Genomic DNA, 24,690 nt, shown 5'->3' on the forward strand with positions numbered 1-24,690 from the left:
CTGGGAGTCTTTTTTAAGATGAATTTTTTCCCGAATTCATTTTTGAAATCAAATTTGAAAACTGCAGTTTTCAATCAGCTACTTCTGCAGCATTTAACAGGTTCAAATGACTGGAAGAAACATCAACCATTTTGCAAGTACGTGTTACACATTTTATGCAGCTATTTTAGCAATAGTATATGCCTTCTGTGCTGCTGTATTGTATTGAATTCTACCTTTAAAAAATTAGTCGTACATTTAAGCGCACATCACGTCATTTTAACTCAATATTGGTTGTAATCTATCATTTAGAATTTTATTTCTGGCCGGATGACTTGCATATATTTTGAACAACGACAAAATCACGTAGTTTAAAAAGTTTTTTTTTGTCAAAATTGCTTTTTTTGATACGAAGTTTGATTGTTTCTATAACTTTATCGCACAATGCCGGTGCCACGTATGCTCGCCCAAGATGTTGAGAAAGCGTCTGAAACAAACGAGACCTTCGAGAACAAAATCCAAGAACTGCCGAGTATCAAGTTGGATCCGAGTTTGGAAGGAGCAACATCACTTGCATTTATCGGGAGTTGCAGTGAGGCCGAATCTAAGAAAGGAGTTGGCGACAGGAAGTTCGTTTGTGGACATGGAAACGGTGCTATAACAGTTAGTTATCTTTCATATGTAATGAAATAAGTATAACTTATATACAACAATATATAACTTGAAAATAATAAGCTAATTGGGTTTATTTTTCTTGATAGAAGACTATACATTTTTTTCGTTTATCTTTCTGAAACAATAATTATGTGAAACGAGCAAAAACGTATTATCAAACTTTTTAAAAGCATTGCAAAACTATCTCCATTATCTTGAAAACAGGTCCCGTAATTCATTTATTTTCCTAGTAGAAACGTAGAAAAGTTTTGTTCAAGTGATTGAATTGTTATGAAATTTGCCATGATGACCAAATTATGAAAGCCAAACATATTTTGTCTCATTTTTGAATACTTTTTGAAAAGGTTTAGCTCTCAAATTGAAAAACTAATTTGTACACGAGTTGGAGGAGAGGGGCGCTAGCAAGTTAACCAGTTGTTGTTCAGATCTTCAAATGCGACGCTGCCACTCGACAAAACCCAGTACAAACTCTCAAACTGGGCTCATCATCCGGACTGCCAATCATGAAGGTGCTGCCTCACCCCACAAATCCAGATCTAATTTTTTCCGCGAGTGTGGACGGAAATATTTATCAGAGTAGCATCACAAAACACAACACGTCGATTTTTCATAAAGGTTAAAAAATTTGAATGTAAACATTACGACGCCAAGATTACTTACTTTGGTAGTGTTCTGGATTCTGTATTCATTGCATCTGGAATCAGCATAATTTGTGTTTGAATGTTTTTACATTTGGAAAGTCCTGTGAAGTCAAAATCGGAAAGAATTAGAGAAAAACAAGACTGCTCGTATCAGGGCGAAGCCCTGGATGTTCCGACTGCCTTTTAACGTCTATGGAGCAGTAATAACCTGAAAATTAAAAAAAAAGTTCTAAGAAGTTATATTTTCAGTTTCTATAAATTGAAATTTTTCTTGAAATTTGAAATTTTTGTGAAAACATCCCCCCGAACGTCATATTCACTACAAAATGATAGATTTTGCTCCTCTTAACGAATCAATTATGGCATATAAGCTTCCTTGAACGTATTTGGAACAATTTCAAAGACTCATTAAGTCTCGCTTACGCGTTAATAGCGCAAAATATATCGCGCGTTAATTGTCCCAAATTGGCCAAAATGGCAATATTTAAAACCCCATAACTGTACGATAATGATTACAGGTGAAATATTTTTTCAATTTTAAGCTCAAGACAGCAATAGTTTTCAAATGATAAAAAAAATCATCTGTCAAAAATGGCTAGTTAAAAAGTCGAAAATTGTCTGAAGAAAAAAACCTTCCCCGAGCACAAATAATCTTTTACTTTCGTTACGAAAGTCGGAACAATTATTAGGCACTAGGCGCTAAAAAAGGCACTGGCTTTTGACTAGAGAGCAAAAATATGGAATCCATATATAATGCGGTTTTTCTAAATTCTTTTTGGGCGCGGTTGTTTTGGATCCCACAAACAAACACGTTTTAGTAATTGAAGCGAACTGTATTAAAAAGTTTCTGGATTCCACAATTTGTTAGAGGGTTAACATTCAGTTTTTGTTTTTTTTTGTTTCTGAGTACACTTTTGGTCATTTTTGAACCCATTTTTCATCTCTTTAACTAATTACATCAATTACAAAAAAGCTGCAATTGAAACACATTAAGTCTCATATTGTTCAAAAAAAAATTTTCCTTATAACTTGTCTTATAACAAATTTCGACTTTTTAACTAGCCATTTTGGACCGGATTTTCTTATATCACTCGAAAAGTGTTGTTATCTTGAGCTTACATTTTAACAGATATTTCACCTGTATTCTTTATTTGTAAAGTTATTGGGGTTTTAAAATAGCCATTTTGGCCAATTTGGGACAATTCACGCGCGATATTTTTTGCGCTATCAACGCGTAAGCGGAGGTTTGTTCCGTCATAGAAATTGTTCCAAATTGGTTGAAGGAAGCTTATTTTTCATAATCGAATTGTTATTAGGAGGGAAATCCATCACTTTGTACTTGATGGCGTGTGGGGATGATTTTCACTTCTCTTTTTATTTTTTACGTTTACTTTTTCATGTTATTACTGCTCCATAGAGCTTAAAAAGCAGTCGAAGTATTCAGGGCTTCGCCCTGATACGAGCAGTCTTGTTGTTCCGACTTTCGATACGAAAGTAAAGGAATATTTGTGCTCGGGATGGGTTTTTTTTTCTTCAGACAAATTTCGACTTTTTAACTAGCCATTTTTGACGGAATTTTTTAATATCATTCGAAAGGTATTGTTGTCTTGAGCTCAAATTTGAAAAGATATTTCACCTGTGATCATTTTTCGTAAAGTTATGGGGGTTTAAAGGTTGCCATTTTGGCCAATTTGGGACAATTAACGCGCGAAATATTTCGCGCTATTAACGCGTAAGCGGAGAGTTAATCCGCCTTAAAATCGTTCCAAATTGGTTGAAAGAAGCTTATTTACCATAAATGGTTTGTTACACGGAGCGAAATCTATCCTTTTATATTTTGCATGGCATGTGGGGGGATTGGTTTTCACAAAAAAATTCAAATTTAAAAAAAAATTCATTTTATTTTTTTTACATTTAATTTTTTAATGTTATTATTGCTCCATAAAATCTTAAAAGGCAGTCGGAACATTCAGGGCTTCGCCCTGATACGAGCAGCCTTGTTGTTCCGACTTTCGATACGAAAGTAATGGAATATTTGTGCTCGGGGTGGGTTTTTTTTTTCTTCAGACAAATTTCGACTTTTTAACAAGCCATTTTTGACGGAATTTTTTTATATCATTCAAAAAGAATTGTTGTCCTGAGCCTAAATTTGAAAAGATATTTCACCTGTGATTATTTTTTGTGAAGCTATGGGTGTTTAAAGATTGCCATTTTGGCCAATTTGGGACAATTAACGTGCGATATATTTCGCGCTATTAACGCGTAAGCGGAGAGTTAATCCGTCTTATAATCGTTCCAAATTGGTTAAGAGAAGCTTTTTTACCATAATTGATTTGTTACAAGGAACGAAATCTCTCTTTTTGTACTCTATATGGCGTGTGGGGGGATGGTTTTCACAAAAAATTTTATGGTTTTCATTTTATTTTATTTAATTTAATTTTTTTATGCTTTTACTGCTGCTCCATAAACCTTAAAAGGCAGTCGGAACATTCAGGGCTTCGCCCTGATACGAGCAGTCTTGTTTCTTTTGTGTTCGATTTTAATAGTCACTTTCATTTTATCCTCCTTTGAGCGAATTTAAGACATCTACATTATTAAGCGACATCAAAAGTTCACCTTGCATTTAAAAGGCTCAAGTTTAATCATGGTGAGTTCCTTGTCTCTCAATTCCGCATAGAAAATTTTGCGCAAGTTTTTTTTTTAGTTCATTACTGTGTTCAGCAAATCCACTGACTAAGTGTGAAATTTAAACTTAAAAATTCGTGATGTGGACATGTAATCTATAGCTCCCAGTGTGTTTCAGAAGAGGGAAACGAGCCAATGTCTCTCTGTTTCTGTGATGACGTCACTGTCCTCATATCAGCCGGAAGAGACACCCATGTCAGAATGTATGACCCAGTCACCAATCAGGTAAAAAGGGGAACCCTTCATAGCTCATTGACCGCACAAGTGAAAATCAGTCTGATTTGGAAATTTAAAAGCTAGCGTCGATTTAGGAAGAGTCTTTGATAAAGCTTTGCCCGCTGAATCTTACATTGATTTGAAGACAGTTGATTGTTTTTTTTTGTCTTCTGTAGCGATAACAAGGATAGCCGGTTGCTGTACAATTAGCACAGAATGTTCGAACAGTATTGATCGTCGACCAAATTGAGAAAAACGAGTTCAAAATTATCTTTTTAGTTCATTTTATCCGTTTTTTTTTTAAATTCAGCGTTATAAAAGCTTGTTCAGCACACAATTCTGTAAAAACTCGATAAAGCGCAAAAAAAAACGTGTGAACAAGTTGTCGATTTAAATCTTTGACTCATTGGCTCAAAAAAGCTACATCTTGGGCAGTGGAACCTGATCTAAACTACATTTTATGATTGGATAAATTAGATATTTTACCAATGTAAAGTATTTAATATTAACCAATCATGATCCATCTAACTAACAACCCACTTATTTGTAAGTGCTGAAGTTACTTGTAATTTCAGCACCAGAGAGATTTGAATTTAATTTAGAAATTAGTTGGACTCTCCCGAGCACTTCAGCAGCCGCAATAAACCAGTATACCCTAGATCTATTGAGCCTAGCAGAGACTAGTTAAACAACCTGAGACTAGATAGTATAAGAGTAAGATTAGGATCGGTATTAGACTAAGAAGTTGCACGAATCTATCCGGCCGAAAATAAGATAGCGTGACGAGCAGACGGTGTACCCTATCCGAAATTACTCTATGAGTTATACACTCCAGCCCTAACTCATCTGGTGCGACCATAAGTCTCGAACAAGACCTTAATAGCTTAGAATTAACCAAAATAGATTAGAAATTAGACAAAAACATTTACAAAATGTTATACGACAATAATTTAATCGAAATGTCTCTACGACTCAATAGATCAGAGCCAATATTCCGAACCATAACAGAACTACCCGGAATTGGAAGAAGACCTCGAACCAGAGACGACATACGACAAAGTAGAAACTTGCCATATAGCTATATGATAGTTAGGCAAAAACCAGAACAAACTTTTATATTTAGAATACTACTGGCAATGAATTTAGATTTTCATTTGCAAACATAAAACCTTGAAGTTAATCTTCAAAATCATTTCAGGCGCTAAACAAAATTATTAATATACAATAACGATTGATAAAAAGATCTAAGATCGTTTTCCTAAAACTCTGCAGTAATATACAAAACATGTTTGAAAAATAATTATTGAAAAATAAAAAATAAAAATTAGTAGCATGACAATAAATGGTTAGTAATCATAAATCATCCTGTTGTTCCAGCTCCATCACCTAAAACATAACAGCAATCACAAACCCACTAATATCATCAAAACACTAAATCTTTCCTTTACACACATTTAAAATTTTATTAAAACTTAAATTCACTTAATTTTAAAACCAGATCATCAAGGCTTATCCTTGGATCTTAAATCATTTTCTACTTAATTAAATTTCAAATTTGATCATCAAGGCTTATCCTTGGATCAAACAGAACAACTTTGTTCTCCCCCACCTACTTAATTAGTGTCTAACGACCTCAAACGTCGATTCACTACCCAACCCTTTCTAAAGACCTAAGACTAATAGAAATTTTTAAACAAAACTAATCATTCAAATTAGGATAAACAGTGAAGAACTTCGGTTATTCATCCTTCACTTGACCCCCCCTCTTACCAGACCCAGGATAAATCTTAGACTTAGTAAGTTTACAATAGTATCTAACGAACTACTCGCGTTCTAATTATACCTGAACCTTGTGGATCGATTTACGATTCTCCAACCCTTGAACACAATCACTACCCCTAAGTAAGATTAAGTAAGTTAACACCTTAACTTATACTAGCCACGAGAAAGTAAAGAATCATTCTTCGGAATCGATATACTTTTCTCTCCAACCCTGAACAAATAGACCCAGGTTAAGCTAACCAAAAAATCGTAAGAACTAACAGTTTAGGAAAATAGAAATCATTTAACAACCTTTTGCATCCGTCATCCTAAACCTTATGTCATTTAAAAACCTAGGAAATAAACAAACAATCGTTTTACACAATTGTGAAATAGATAACAAAAAATACGACCTTGTAATCACACCTCATACACAAACAGTTGGATACATTCGAACAAAACGACAAACACTAAAAAGAAAAATAATAACGAAACAAAGACAAATAACACGAAAAAGATTTTCAAAAAATCGAAACGCATTTTCAGAATCAGAAACCAACAGTTTAGACGAACTTTACAAACTAAAAGAATCAATAGATAAAAATTGCCCACTTCACGATCAATTATATTTTTCTGACTCAGAAACAACTTCAAATTCATCAAAAAGAGGAAAAAGAAGAATAAAAAAGCAGTATAAACACAAACCAGTACATTTATACAATTGGAATCAACCAATTCGACACATTAATAATTACATATTAACAGTCATCGAACGAAAAAATGAGCTCAACGCACACCCCAGGTGACGAAACCCCAGATGATGATGAAATCTTTCCTTTTATAATAGATGCAACCACTGATAGAGGACAGCATATATTTTGCAAAAATTTACTATTAAATTTATTTGAACCCGGAATCAGTCCCTGTAAAACAGAGTTCCCAGATGTAAAAATCAAAAGACAAATCATAGACCACTACTTAAAAGATATATGCAACATAACACAACAGTATGGAATCTACTCCATAGAATTCACCTCACCAAACCATAATAATAGAAAATATACAATTCAAACAGACGATCTTGATTTAGAATTTTCAAAAGTTTTTTCAGAATATATAAAAAGCATCCAATATCATAACTCACAAAGAGCAAACTCCATATTCACCAATGAAGTTTTCGCAATAATATATAGTTATATTTCGATATTAGAAAACGAAATCCCAATAACAAATGTCTCACCGACAGAAACATCTAAACATTTAAGAGTACGACATGAAATCACACTACTCTCTAGTTATTTAAACATCATTAAAGAAAATTTCACGAAAGACGACGTTTCACAACATACAAAACACGATCTACAAAAAATTTTGGCATGGTTCATAATAGATTATTTCACACACAATATTGATTTAATTGCACAAGCAAGAAAAAATTTTAGACCCCAAAACTCGAACGATGATACCGCTATCACAGAACAATCAGATTATGTTTGGGACCCCGAATGGTCTCATCCCGCATTTATAAGCTTCCCACAATCAATCTCAAGTCAAGCAATAAGTACGATATCTTACATAAGAGATTATGTAAAAATAATACCATTCACCATTGATGCAACACCATTAAACTATCATACATTTTTGCCCGATACACAAAATAATAGTTTAAACTCTACAGTCATACACAATGAAAACCTCAATGGAACTAGGAATCTTACTCAACAAGATATCCAGACACCATCACACTTCATAAATGAAGAAATTGTACACACAACAACTACACAACAAAGTATTTCACCAATACGCCCAAATTTAACAACACCAAAAAATACAAATCCTTCACAAACACAGGTAACCTTACAATCAACCGTTAAACCTTCGGTTGCCCCTAAATATTCACATATGGATTACCAAACATACAGACCCATGACAATACCATCAAAAACACGCAAAACATTCACTAGAAACAACTTTACAGACCATAATTATAATTATACACATCCATCAAAAACATATAATCAACCACAAAGAAATTTTAACCAATATACAAGATCTCGAAATTGGGATAACCCAATGACCCAACCTAATTCAATAAATTTCCAAACAAATCCTCCACAGGATCACAGTGAAAATTACCCATTTTTTCAACAAAATAAAAATAAAAAACAGACATCTTATCAAATGGATTATTTATCCTCAGATGTTGATTTCTTACAACCAGATATATTTGCACCAAATACTCAAGAATATCGTAGACAAGGAATACAGAGAACACGTACAAATCATAGAAATTTTTCTCCACAATCAATAGATGCACAACATCAACAACCAATTCAACAACAAAATCTAATTAATACACAATCTTTTCAACCAATTCAACAACAAAATCCAATGACTGCACACTCGTATCAACCATCACAAATGCAAAATGAAATACCACTCCCATATTATCTCCAACAACATGAAATAACAAGAAACCAACTTTCAAATTTTTCTCAAATGCCAAATGCAGCAGAATCATTACAAATGACAATGAATCCATACCTTATGGGTGGATCATCAATAACATCAAACAAACCTTTAATGGTTTTCACAGGAACAGACCCTGAATACTCTGTAGAAGATTATTTAAATGCAGTAACAGCAAACCTGATTTTAAATATTGGACCTGAACCAATTAATACGCCACTACATCAAAACTGGATACATCGACGCACAGCGTTAATACAAACAACTTTAGATGGCGCAGCCCAAAAATGGTTTTCAGTACTACCTCTAGAAATAAAATCAAACTGGAAAAGGTTTACACAGGAATTTTCAAAAATGTTTGACTCCGAAAGAAACAAACAACAACAAAGAGTTTTATGTAATGAAATTCGCAGATTACCAAACGAAACCATCAAGCAATTAGCAGTACGAATCGAAACACTAGTTCGAAAAGCATATTCACTAAATACACACGACTATAAAAACACAAAGATGACAGAAATCTTAATGATGACCTTAACACCACAATTAAGGAAAATAGCAATAAAAAAGAGAGCATCCCATCCTTCTTCAATTCGAGAACCCGATTTAGATTTTCGAAAACTAGTAGACAAATTAGAACAAGCAGAAATCACGATGAAACTAGAAGAAACGGAAAATCTGAAATTACAATACGTTAACAGAATTGAAACGACTCCCACTAATATTAATAATATACAGGAATCAGAGACAGACCTCGTTGAAAAAATCACTGAAATACTCAATATTTACGAAAAGAACCCAAACTTTAAAGGCAAACCATCTTTCAAAAAATGGTGTAATTATTGCCGACGATACGGACATAGTATTTCCGAATGTAGACAAAAACAGCAAGACAATCAAAATAAACCTCAAAAATATAAAGAACCAAATAAATCATTCCATCAATACATGAAAAAAGATCAAAACCTACCGAACAAAACAGTCTACAGCAACAACAGTTCAGGAAAACCACTCCCGAACAATACAAATTATACAAGAAATCAATCACCATATAACTCAAGTTATAGAGGAAGATCACCAGAACGAAGAAACACGCATAATTCATCACAAAATCACTACAATAGACCAAATAGTCGAAATAACTACTCCAGATCACATTCAAATACACAACGATTTGTTTCTAGATCTAATTCCCAATCAAGAAATAACTACTATCCAAACAACCAATCACGAAATTCATCATACAATAGGAATAGAAACTACTCCTATAATCGAAATAGAAGTTATTCAAACAACCGAAACCAGAATTACCCGAACAATCAATCAAGGAATAACTCATATAATAGATCGAACTTTAACAGACCAAACAATAATTCCCAAAACAGATCGCGAAATAATTCACAGAATCGACACTCAAGTTATAATAATCGTTATAGAAATTATTCCCAATCACCACACCGGAATAATAATAACTATAATAATTCTAATAATCGCCACAGAAGTAGTACACCTAAACATCAAAGACATATTAATCAAGTACAATCTAATCCAGAAACAACATCAGACCCTCCAGGTATTGATGACACAGTAACTGATACGTTACAACTCAATCAAATAAACTGTACATCATCAGATTCAGAAGGTGATACTGAAAACACTCTTTCTATCAATATGATAAAAGTCGAAAATGACTATGAATCTGTCATATATGAACAACCTTTTTCATCACACATATATGAAAATCAATCAGAATTTCTTCAAAATTATTACACTACACCCATAAATTCCACACCAACGACGCAAGAAACAAATGAGATTAACACTACAAATCAAACCAATAAAAATATCAAAACAAAATGCTTGAATACAAACCACATTTATCAAAATATACAAAAAGAACAACCCAAAGAAAAAATTTGGACAATACCATTTCTCTTAGAAAGCCCAAGAAATAAAGAATTTCAACCACCAGACCTTGAAATAGATTTTTTAATTGATTCAGGAGCAGAATCAAACATAATAAACATCCCCACATGGAATGAAATAAAAACTTTACACCCAAAGCTAACACCCCTTGAAACCTCCAGTAAGTTAGCAACAGCACAAGGATCAACATTGATAAACTACGGAAAAATCCAATTATTTCTCCTCCCCACCAGAACAATGGAGCAAAGCAAAATTTTAAATAAGCCATTTAAACAAATATTCCATATCACTGATATTAAATATAATATCATTGGAATACCATTTATTTCGAAGTATATACCAACAATTAACATCCTAAATAGTAAAATATTAATCAAAGATAAATATACAAAAACAAAAGAAACATCCTTAACATTTTTTCAAAGATTAAATAAACAACCACCATTCTTTTCAAAATTCTACCCGATATTTAACCAACAAAGAAAACACCTAAAACCACTATCAGGAAATATCTATAATTTTTCAATCAAACAAGTTCACCAATATGATAAAGAACAAAACAAACAAAAATTTTATATGTCAGATTTTGAATTCAAACCTATTCACAAATTTTTCAAAATCACAATCTCATCCATAAAATATTTGAAAAATTCGAATTCAGATATCATTTCCTTACATGTCTATAACAACACACCTTACCAAGTAACATTACCTTTAGGACTTTTAGGATATTGTGAAACCAACGCTACAATATCACCAATACACGAAAAAGCCTATCGCGTAAATAATATACTCCAATTACTAGATATTTGCCAATCTACAATTCTTAATGAAGAATTATCTATAAATAATATAATAAGTAACGAAAACAGAAATACGGATTATTTCACAAAAAACTCCATATTTCAAACCTACATTCAACATAAGTAACTACACAGAGGACCAACAGAAATTTTTAACAATGTTTAATTTCCAACATTCACAAATAACACAAGACGAATTCGAAAAGTTAGCCAAACAGCTAATTAAATATTCATCAGTCTATGCAACATCAAAATTCGATGTTGGAAAAATCAGTTCATCACTACATCTCCCGTTAAAACCAGACGCAGTTTTCAAAAAACAGAGAGCAAGTAAAGTACCAATTCACTTACATGATAAAGTGAACAGATTACTCGATATTTTAGAACAATACAACATTATATCACCAGTTAATAAAGAAGAACAACCAAAAGGGAACACATTTATCAACCCCGTTATCATTCTAGCTAAAGGAGAATCATTAAAAATCGTTCTCGATGCTAGATACCTCAATTCACTTATAGATGAATCAAAATGTAATTGGCCCATTGAACCAATACAAGTTATTTTAACAAAAATAAACGGCAAATACTTTACAACCGCCGATATGAATAGTGCATACAATCAAATGCCACTAGATGAACAATCACGACGTTTAACACAATTTGTTATCGGAAACCAACAATATGAATTCAACCGTTTATTCTATGGAATATCCATAGGACCAGCAGCATTTTCAGCTTTTATGAGCAAAATTTTTAGACCACTAATACTCAAGAAAAACGCAATCACCTATTTAGACGATGTTTTTATGCAATCACAAACAAAAGACGAGATGTTCAATGTTTTAGAAAAATATCACCAAATACTTCAGAACGAAAATCTGAAGGCCGCCCCCGATAAATCACACTTCTTTTTGACAAGAGTTAAATTCTTAGGACATAATATAGAAAGAAAAACAATCACTCCATTGAAATCACGCATTGACGCTATTCAAAAACTTCAACCACCAACAAATAAAAAGAAAATCCAAGAATTTCTTGGAATGTTAAACTTTTTAAGTAAATATGTTTATAAAATGCAATTATATCTACGACCATTTTATAACATCCTTAGACAACAAAATAATTTTGAATGGAACACAGAACATCAAACACGATTTGAAGAAATAAAGAAACTTTTAACTGAACAAATTTCAAACACAATTCCAGATTCAAATCAACCATTTTATGCAATGTGCGATGCTTCGAACTTTGGCATCGGTGCAGCACTATTACAATCACATAATGGTACAAATAAAATGAACCTCATATCAGCAAATTCTCGATTATTCACTCAAGCAGAGCTACGACTCTCAACTCTAATGAGAGAATGTACAGCCATAATATATACACTGACAGAATATGAATTTCTGATACTTGGATCAAAACACCCCACAGTTTTATTCACAGACCATAAACCAATCATCTTTCTCTTTACACAAAAATCTAACCCAAACCACCGAGTTTACAGATTTCAACTAATTCTAATGAAATTTCCAAACTTACATATAGTTTGGACTGCAGGAAAAAATCTTGCATTACCAGACACTTTAAGTCGAAATACACCACCTGAATTACTTACTCGAAAAACAACAGTTGAAATACCCAAAAACATAAAATTCTACCTTGCAGAAAACGAAACATCACCCCGATTGGAATGCAAATATGCAGTAAAAACTGATATTGAACAATCACAAATAAATAGTTTACAACATTTCCCACTTTATTTAGATTGTCAAAATAATCATTATGAAGTTGATCTACTTGGAACATCAACTTTCAAACCAATCCCATATTCTCAATGGATGAAAAATAACAGCCAACAAAAACGAACAAAACAACACCCACCTAAGAAAGACCATTTTCCACTAATTGAAAAAGAAGATTTAACTGATAAAATAAATTTATCAGGACCACAAACAAATGATTCAAAATACACAATAAATCAAGTTTTTGACCTCCACGACCCACTTGATACAATACCCTTATCTAAATTCGAAATTGAAAACATTTTTCTCCCTCCAACACAAACGATTACAATTTCAACACTGAAACAATATCAAAATCTTGACCCAATAATTAGACAACTAAAATCATGGCACAAATATAAAACTAAACCTGTCAAGGCAGATTCAACCATTCTAGGAAACAAAACACTCCTCCGATACTTTCGCAAATTTAACAACACAACAATTAACGAAAATACAGACCTTTTAGAGTAAAACCTGAATGAATCTACAGTTCCCTGTCTCCCTTTAAGTATGATTCTTATAGCTTTTAATATTTCACATACACAAAATATTAAAGGACACTCTGGATCAGAAAAAACATATTCAAATTTTATACAAAATTTTTACTTCCCAAATGCACCAATTTGGATAAAAGTACTATGCAATGATTGTATAGTATGTCAACTAAATAAACCTTACCCAAATCAAAAACAAATAGCACAAAAACAAGATTTTAAAGGACAAAGTTTGTACTTTAATCATCGTATCTCATTTGATACCAAAGGACCAATTTCACCCTCATCCGAAGGAAACTCCTACATTATGGTAATTGTTGACGCATTTACACATTATGTAGCAATTAACCCAGTACCACATTGTAACGCTTATTACGCTTACACAACACTCTATGAACACTGGATAGCAAAATTCGGACTACCAGAAATTTTAGTTACAGACAATGGTACAGAATTCATAAATAATGAAATTATCACACTATGTCATTTATATAACATTAAACACAAACCACGTACATCTCATGCACCTTGGACAAACGGTTTAGTCGAAGGTATGAACCGTTCATTACAAGAATATCTTAGATGTATCATCAACGGAAATGATACAAAATATACCGAATGGTCAGCAGATGTAAAACTATTTCCCTTAGCATATAATTCACAAATTACGACAACTTTAGGAATGTCACCATACGAAATGGTTTTTAACTAAAAGCCACGCAAACCAATAATGTTTACAGCAAATTCTCATAAAAACGCACAAGGTTATTGTCAACCAAATAAAGACTCAATTTGTTATAACCTACCTTTACATACACACGATGAAGATCATTTTCATCACCCACAAATTCTTAAACTAGCCTCCGGTACACACACCGAATGGATTCTAAATAGAGATAAAAAACACAATGAAATTTATCAAAAAATAACAAAAAAGTTATTACAAAGACAAAACATTAATGAACAAATCAATTCACGTTTTACACCAGCCTCCGAATTAAAAATTGGAACATTTGTTTTAATACCTAATTTTAATACTCAAAAGGGAATTTCTAAAAAATTACAACCCCTTCGAAAAGGACCATACCAAATAATTGCAAGACCCACTGAGGTCACATATAAAATTACCGACTCAAACAAAAAAGAAATCGTTCAACATCGAAACAACCTATTACCTTATTACCCAAAAGAATACGCACTCCGCGAATTAACTCAATTATATTCTTTCACAGGATTAAAAATCATTCAAAATGAACCACATCTGAAAAACACAGAACAAAATGATAACCCCACCGAAAATCAAAACACAAAACCAACCGCCACCAAAAACAATACACAAAACCATAAAGAATCCCCAAAACAAAGAAAAAATAGAAAAATGACCGAACAAATAATACCCCAAGAACAGATCGACAAATCAGAAAATCGAAAAACAACAAGACTCCGAAATCAACCACGTAAAAACTATAAAATATTCATCCCCCAATCTAAAATTTTAAAGAAAGTGGAATTTCAAAAGTAATTTTAACATTATACTTCACAACCTTGAAACCTCCGAAACATTTTTCATTTACATTTTTCAAAATAACATGCTGACAAGTACGCAATAATTCTAGTTCAAAATAGACCAATAGGATTCATCCAATCCGTCACTTTCTCTAACTCAAACTAAGACCAATTAGACGAATCATATAGAACTCCAGGCACATCTATAACTATAACTTTACGACCTCCAGGTCAAAAATAAGCAAACCACTCCAACTTGACAACTAAAATAAATATCACCATAATACCATACCCCTCCCTTATCTAATAACCCAAAGATCAACAATATTTCCCCAACTCAGACCACGAATACCCCCAAAACAAATTTGTTAACTTAGCCTAAAGTAACAAAATGAACATTTTAATTAGCCTAAAGTATAAAAATCTCACCATACCCCGGATCATTTGACAAACAAAAATAAAGAAAAAGACGACCTCCCGATCACCATGAAAATTGCCCCCAACAATTTTTTACAAAACTCAACCCACTTGTCAAAAAACTAATAAATAATCCGACCACACTTGAAAATCGCCTCAAACAGCAAAAAATATTCGACCAAGAGATCATTTCTTAAATGCTCTTCTCTCAATCAGTTACTCAAATACTCATAAATCTTAAACATTTTTTTACAATACTTGAAACCTTTATAATATTTCTTTTTGATATACTTGAATCTTTTCTAATAATCCTAATCATTTTTTGTAACATTTTTTTAATTTTCTACACTATACTCGAACTATTCCTCCAACTTTCCAAAACCCTTGATTATATCCACAGGTACGATTTATACAACTTGTCTAAATGATACGAACAATTTTCAGTAGAACTGATATTTTTTTATTGTTTGTAATTTTCATAACATTTTTATCATCCCTCATTTTGACAATATGCAAATGTATAAAGAAAGCAATCATCACATTTGCCCTAGCAACAATTTTTCTAATTATTTTTTTGGAAGAATATTATAATAAACATAAACCTTCCCACTAAAGTAACAATTCAAAAATCCATCAAAAATTGCTACCCAACAGTCACAGAATCAGTCTTCACCGACATCATCCCAAGATAACCCAACACCACCTTCAACTACTCAAAATCCTCAAACATCTACACGAATTTCTTTTCAAGACAATCCATACACTTTTGAAGAACGACATGCTCGTTTATCAGAACCACTAGAACCAGTTCAACGACAAGCACCTCTAAGCGAACCAACATATAACCTATACCCAACACTACCACAAGAACTAAGTAGAATAAGAAATCCTAGTCAAAACCAAAATACAGTCGAAATAAATAGACAAATTATACATGCTCGACGAAACAGAAATTTTCAAACTCCCCGAGTTCATTTTGATATACCTCAATCCCCATCACAAAACACTCCAGAAAACCCCATTGGTATATTACCAGAAACCCCTACGCTTCTTTCACAACGTAGCACCTCAAGCCTACCATCAGATTACTTAGGTTCAACACCAACATCTGAACAAATACGTGAAAATCCCTTTAACCCCCCAAACCAGGCATCACGACTACCATATTGGACAACACATTCATTTACACAAGGTGAATTAAATTTAGTCAATAATCCAATAGATATTTCTACGGATACAACAACATCCTCATCACTACCAGAAACATTATCACTACCATCAACACCATCAATAAGCCAGATTTCACCACCACCTTTTAACTTAAATTTTCCAAATAATCTCGACGCCAGATATCGAGAACAATCATCAATAAATATTCCTTTAAGACTAGATTGGAATACATTTATAGCACCTCCACCATTATTTGGACAACATCAAGAAAGTAACCGCCTTCATAACTGGGCACTTAATAGATTACAATATCGCCAAGATATTCACAACGATATCCGTGATCACAATATTCAAATACTCCAACAAAACAGTTTACAATTAAAGTTTGAAATCACAGTTAAGTTAAACAATATTACCCAACATCCCTACCCATTAAACCCACCTAACATAACAGCTCAATCACTACCACCACCGTTTATAACTATTGAAGTAATATACAAATACGACAGATATACCAAAAACACAATTGGCTACATTACATTTTATAATCCATACTCAGGATTATCATACACATGTATATTCTAAAATTATTAATTTTTCTCCAACTCCTTTTTCTAGTAATCTCAAATCAAAACATAAACCCTTCCCCTCGTACAGGACCACAAGATTTATTAGTAACACATTACGATTGTGAAGAAAATGAACAAAAAACACTACATAAATATGCAATAAATCAAGTATCACAATGTGAAACAGAACCACAAGCTATAGAAACCACAAATGTAATAGCAACACTCTATTCAAAAGCCCGAGCAACAACAGTTACAGGTTATAAATTCACAGCAACATTTTCCGAAAAGAAAGTACATTGTTCACAAGTCTCGAACGGAAACAAAAACCGACTTGACCATGAATCATTCTATCAGAGTAATATAGAACGTCTTTTACATCTCAATCCCGACGATTGTAAAAATGAATTACTTAGACTAAACATCACACAAAATAAAAACTCCGAAAGAAAGTTAGTTAACTTTCAAGTTTTTTCAGACTCTGTACATCAATCACAACTTGAAAGACACCAAGGACATATAAAACTAGACGAAAAATACCCGTATAACGGCGCACACGGACGATTAACCTATGACCTACACGATAAACATTGGATACCACACATTGGTATAAATAACCCATCAAACTGCAAAGCAGACACAAAAAATAAAGGATACCAAGAAATAATGTTTTTCGATTGGAAAATACAACTCGAAAAAATACAACTAACACGAGATTTATCAGATAATACAATGATCTATCAAGGAATCCGATTACCTTGTAAAAATGATCAAGGTTATTGCGACCCTACAACGAGAACACAAGCAACAATTGTTTGGTTCCCCGAAGATACATGTACAACATTTCAAGTAGCAAGAATACACGCTCGTATGATAAAATTTCACGAAAAATACTTTATACAATCAATTCCATATGAACAAGTACATCCATCACGAAAACAAAGTACTAATTTTAGAAAAATACACAATATAGAAAATAAATTGACACGTTTTCAAATATATCAAGAAACAGAACTTGCATGTAAATACAGGAATCCACTTCACAGAACACAATACTCTGAAATATTAGTTGAATACGAAAAAGGATTCGACATGACCACTGGAAAAATAAAACTTGACCCATATGCCACAGGTCATCCTCCAAACGAAGGAACATCCTATATACCAGTTAATTTTGAAAAAAGCAACGGACAACCTGGTGGACATCTAAAACCCCATGACACCAGAAGCACACGCTTACAAGAATTATCACTAATGAATACTACATATTTCGGTAATATCCACTATGATATTCATTTAGATATGAAACTAGATTATACAATTAGCCGAATTTTTCAAGAAATGTCACTCTCCGAATTAGAAACACTACACCAACTATGCGAATTAGAACGAACACAAATATTACAATCACTTGCACTAGCAGTATTAAAAATACCCTATGCAGGATACTTATTATCTGGAAATAGATCAAATTTTTTAGACTATGAAGGAAACATCTTATGGTTTTATACTTGTACTAAAAAAGTATCACCACTATACGTTTTTGAAGATAAACGATGTTATAAAAGAATCCCTATCTTTTATAAGAATAAAGTACATTTCGTGGATACACTTTCACGAAGAACCTATTTCTGGGATACCGCAGTCCCATGTGGATCAGAAAACAGCCACAATGTAGTACAACTAAACCCTGATGAAAATAAATATTATCTTCTCACTCCATATCCCACATTAATGCAATCACTCAAAAAATTTTCACCAGAAAGCATTCGCGCTATTGCTCGAAACCCAAATATAGACTTACAATCAATAGGAATCTATTCAAAATCAGATATTCAACATCACATTAGAACACAACAATTCCAAGAATTATTAACACAAATGGACACTATACAAAGACAATCAATAGACCAAAATTTACGCAAACTTGCGGAAACCGCAGGATTTGCCGATATCTACACGCAAGACTATAGCGGATATTTTAAAGACATTAAAGATTATATATATCTAAACGGTGAAAAATACCGTCCCCAAGATATATCACCAATTAACATTTTTAGCTTTGTTACACTCAAAAATGAGATCCTCGATTTTCTAGGATGGCCCTACTACATCTTAGAAAAATTGACTATTTTATACGCAATGTTTAACTTTATTGGATTTCTTTTCTCACTTTTAAAAGGAATCTACAACACATGTGCTATACACACACAAGTAAACAGACAAGCAAGCGTAGCACGCATACTCTTTGCAGGATTTTTTGGAATCTTTTCTACATCTATAAACAAAATTCTTTTAGACGCACAAATAAAAGAATATAACACAAAAATAGCAACACGACAAAATACATACGACGAAGAACATAACAATGTAGACATAACGCCAACGGCACCACAATTACCACCCCTACCAAATAACCATCCACTATCCCTAGTCCCACGAAATTTTCGAAATTTAGCCATCACACATAATCCAAATTTTCGACTCACCACATCACAAAGTCCCATCCAACATATAATGACACACCAGTCACAAGATGATAATACTTATGAACAAATTATTGAACAACCCCATACCACCGCTTTTCAGTCTCAAAATAATCATTTTTTTAGCCCATGATGAGCCGCCAACTTGGATCACTACACCGATCAAATTCCCACCCAACCAATCTTACCTCTCCAATCCCAATAATACCACTTTTTGCTTTTCCGCCACCCGATTTTCCATCTAGTAATGTAACATCAGGCATGAATTCCGACACTAATTCACACATCTCAGTTTTATATTCCATCTCACAACTCAATAACCCGAATATTGAAACCCCCGATGAATTTGCCGACTCAGAACCATCCCCATCCAATAATTTTCATAACTCTTCTAATTTTTCTCAACCCCCTTTTCAACCCATATTATCCAATAACCCTGACCCAATCACTTCCACACCCTCTTATGCTTCCCAAGTTACCCCAACCTACTCCTCACTTCATTCTGACCAATCATCTCATTCTCCAGACACCCCCGAATCTCCCCAGAGCTAGATAATTTTATTACCCTTCAACAACAACCCTACCACCTCCATACCCCAACAATAAACCAAATCTCCTCCACAATAAATTCATCCAACCCCCCTACCCCTACACCCTCTTCAAATTATACTGAATCATTAGCACCATCATCCACATCAACTGAATCTTCACTCAACACTAATAGAGCTTACCGCACTTTTAAAAGAAAGTTCCCCAACCATCCTTTCCCAGCAAAACCAGGAACAGCCCGTGAATACATCAACCACCCCAAGCATACTAACACAAAAGAATTTTTAGCCATCACCTTACCCTCATTCCCACAATACACCTTAAACACCCCCCACGACACTAACGAAACACGCAACTTTGTAGATGAATACGTTTTAATGCCCACTCTCTCTTGGACCTCATATTATCATTTTACTAACCCTCTTTGCTTACCTTTATCTAACACTCACATCGATATAGAGCGAAATACGGACATGCTATATCGACTCACTACACCACTAACAGCTAGACAATTTACTTACGTTGGATATAAAAAATCACTAAAAACACACACTGCACCTAGAGCTAACGAATATACACTCGAATACTATGATCACAACATCATCAGAGCTAACCAAGATCAATTCTTAGACGACGATCGCTTCGCTAATCCACAAATTACCGAGAAATTTTTCATCAAGACACCATATATATTTACACTAAACATCTTCGACCGAAAGTTTGATCACATTATTTCAGAAGCACTAACAGACACACAAGCATACGAAAGTTTTAAAGAACGCTTCCAAATATTTTCACTAACCTTTCATTTCCTTGCACCACACGAAAGAGATTTACACTGCTCACACGATATTATGTTGCGCACTAAACAAACCCACACATATAGTTATTATCGCTTCATCCAAAATCACTTTGACCTACACACACCCTCTAGACAACCACACCATCGTTTTCAATTCATTAATTCCAAATACACTTCACCATTTTTCCTAAATTTCACATATTGCATTAAAGATACTAACCTTCATGGTATTCTTCGCAATTATGATCCCATAACCCAAATGTACATCTTCTGTCCCATCACCAAGACCTTCAACGCCGAAGAATCCCGACCCTTCCTTATCCCGCACGAGTTTGTACAACCTATAGAAATCCCAATTTTAGAATTCATCCACAACACTAAATTCAATCACAAATTATATAATCTAATCCAAAACACACCTTATGAGTTTGCAGTTGGCACTGAAGAACTAACCACTATTAAGGCACTTCAATTGCTTTGGCCACTGCTTCAGACTAAAAATATCATCCGCATCTTAGCTAAACTACTAACAAATTCCGATCTCATCCACGACATCTTCCCCCACGGTTTTTTCCCCGACGACTAACAGGTAAGTATGAATTAAATAAATATTACTAACTAATTAAAATATTAAAAAACTCACCATACTTTATCCATGTTTTCTTTAGGTTTTTAGCCTTCATCCGACAATCACCTACAAAAACCACAAAAGACAAATAAAAATCGCAAATTTCATCAAACAGATTTCAAAAATTCTATTAATCTCTTACACTTATAAATTTATAAATTTAATACCAATGCAGTAAATTCATTTCTAAAATTTTCCCCACAAGCAGTAAATCTAATTATGATGAAAATTTGTAACTTAAAATTCCCCCATAACTAGCAGTAAATTTCCAAATTCTATGCAGTAAATTAATAAAATGCAAATGCAGTACTAACCTTTTGATATTCTCATTCATTCGCACAGAAATTCTATCCACACTCGCACAGCTCGCCCACGAAGAATTGTTTAAAATAATGAATTTCAGTTTCAAGTTTTCACACTCAACAACTCTAACATATAATAACATGTTTCAAACCTTCCTTTAACCCGGTTGGAAAGGAATCATATACTAAACAAAACTAACCAACGCAGCTTACTAAATACCACAAATCATAGAATAACAGCATGACTAAGAAAAGGAAACCAACGGTACCCAAACCGGATTAACCCAGTTTAAAACTGGATAATTTATTCTTTTGAAGACTATTATAAAGTCTAAGAAAGAAATAATAAAACACAAAAAAGTCGAAAGACAAACCCATACCACGAACAATTTGCTTTTTGGAAAAAGGACATAACCAACAAGACATAAGAAAAACCACAACAAACCCAACATAAAACGTTGTCACATAACAGGACCCCTCATAAAAACCACATGAAATCATACTCCCACTCCTGGCCTAACCCACCAGGAAGGACGTCCTGAGCATGCTCTATAGCCGGCCTAACCCACCGCGCTACATCCACGCTTTGTGACCACACCTCTATTTTTAATAAGAGCTACTCAAGGGTGAGTAACTCTTCAAAATAACCGAACTAAAACAAAAAGCTTTTGTGAAAACAACTAACTAAAATCATAATTAAAAAATATTAAACTAATAAATGTTTTATAAAATGTAAATTACATTATGCAATACATAGATCAGAATACAACACCAAGGACGAACATCTAAAGACAAAACGACCCCACTACACTCGAGAGAGAATGACCAACCACAATCGATATGCCACTCACAATCACAACTCAAAGGATTTAGAGTACGACTTGACTTCGCAGAAAAGGACTTCATTGAACTAGACCAATGACCACCTCGATGTTCAAGTATACGTACAGATCCGAGTAACCAGGCATCCCCTCCACGCACAATCTCCACGCCATTCCCAAACTAGATCAGACACAAAAGAAGTTCTCCACGCAGAACAGAAAAACCTGACATAGCCAACCATTCTGAAATCAGATTTGAGTTTGTTGCAAAGACTTAGTCGTTGTCACTAGAAGACACAACGTCTTATGTCTCTAACTCCAGCTTCCTGGAACTTCTTTAACAAAGAGGAAACGGAAGAAAATGATGTTCGCCAAAAACCAACGTCCATCATCCATCCTTCGAATCGCAGAAGAACTATTCTAAAAAACTCTGTAAAACCCGGATGGGTGGAACCTGATCTAAACTACATTTTATGATTGGATAAATTAGATATTTTACCAATGTAAAGTATTTAATATTAACCAATCATGATCCATCTAACTAACAACCCACTTATTTGTAAGTGCTGAAGTTACTTGTAATTTCAGCACCAGAGAGATTTGAATTTAACTTAGAAATTAGTTGGACTCTCCCGAGCACTTCAGCAGCCGCAATAAACCAGTATACCCTAGATCTATTGAGCCTAGCAGAGACTAGTTAAACAACCTGAGACTAGATAGTATAAGAGTAAGATTAGGATCGGTATTAGACTAAGAAGTTGCACGAATCTATCCGGCCGAAAATAAGATAGCGTGACGAGCAGACGGTGTACCCTATCCGAAATTACTCTATGAGTTATACACTCCAGCCCTAACTCAGCAGGTTTTCCCGAAAAAGGGTTTTTTCGTAGTGTGATTCATCGTGAAACTAAATGGTGTATTACCTAATACATCTATCTGAAACACCCTGTATACACAGAAGCATTTAGGTTATTTGTAAAATAAGTGTTAAAACTTGAGTTTCCGCTGTATTACAAAGAACCAATCATGTGTGTTGCAGATCACACGTGCATACCATGGATCCAAAACTGACAGGACATCCAGCTCGAACAGCAGCACTTGCCGTCCCTCTAAGAAAGTGTTTGCTCTGAAAGAGTCCCCCTCACACCCTCACTGTTTCTACTCAGCCGGGTGGGACAACTCCATCAAGGTCAGTTCTATGTATTGTAGTTTATTACAACCACTCACCTCCTGGGGATGAAACATTTGGTATCGACTCACATAATCACAAAAGTACAGCTTAGTTTTTAGTGGAGCTGAAAACGATGTTCGGAATAAGAAAACCGCTCGTATCAGGGTAAAGTCCTGATTGTTCCAATTGCTCTTTAACTTGATTTGGATTCTTTTTTGCAAAATTTTTTTTGGAATTTGATTTTTCTGGTAAAATTTCAAAAAAAAAAATTATAAGTTATCTGATTTCACCATTACTCACTAGAAAAAAAAACATTTAATTCTCTTCTTTAGTTTTTGGCGCCTTTTTTGCTTGTGTTTGAATCCTAATCCAAGGAATGCGAACTAAAAATGACAACATTAACATTGACAATAATTAAAAACATTAGCAGCTACAAAATGATTATGTTTGAGTCATTTAAAATTGTCTCAAATTTTTTTGAATTGAAACTTGAGCGGTTTAAAAATTGAAATCATTTGCCACGCTCAGATTTGCCATTTGGACGCTAAACATTGAGCAGTATAACTAAAACAAGACAGCTCGCATATCAGGGTAAAACCCTCAATGTTCCGACTGCCCTTTAACTGCAAACTATTTTTGCCTGCCTCAATTCAAATTAAAAAGATTTTTTGTTGGAAAGAAGTGGGAGATAATTCGCCACGCATAAATAATTTAGGTTAAAATTTCAATATTAAAGTACAAAAAAACGAGCAGTTTGGTGGGCTCGTGGCAGGATGATATAACGGTGGGCCCACTCGGTAGGGCCCACGAAGATCCAGAGATCGCTTGCC

The 24,690-nt window shown here is 33.8% G+C and overlaps 1 protein-coding gene across 1 annotated transcript in view; it reads left to right on the forward strand.

Moving 5' to 3' along the window:
- Positions 1-283: 283 nt before the first annotated feature.
- LOC134842338 (uncharacterized) overlaps positions 284-24,690 on the forward strand; it is a 59,907-nt gene continuing 35,500 nt past the window's right edge. The window contains exons 1-4 of the mRNA XM_063858624.1: positions 284-642; positions 1,080-1,269; positions 4,099-4,205; positions 23,729-23,878. Of these exons, the coding sequence (XP_063714694.1) occupies positions 424-642; positions 1,080-1,269; positions 4,099-4,205; positions 23,729-23,878 (666 nt within the window). The 5' untranslated portion in view covers positions 284-423. The remainder of the gene's footprint in view (positions 643-1,079; positions 1,270-4,098; positions 4,206-23,728; positions 23,879-24,690) is intronic.

Source organism: Symsagittifera roscoffensis, chromosome 3 (assembly GCF_963678635.1).
Source record: "Symsagittifera roscoffensis chromosome 3, txSymRosc1.1, whole genome shotgun sequence".
NCBI classification, from domain to species: domain Eukaryota; kingdom Metazoa; phylum Xenacoelomorpha; order Acoela; family Convolutidae; genus Symsagittifera; species Symsagittifera roscoffensis.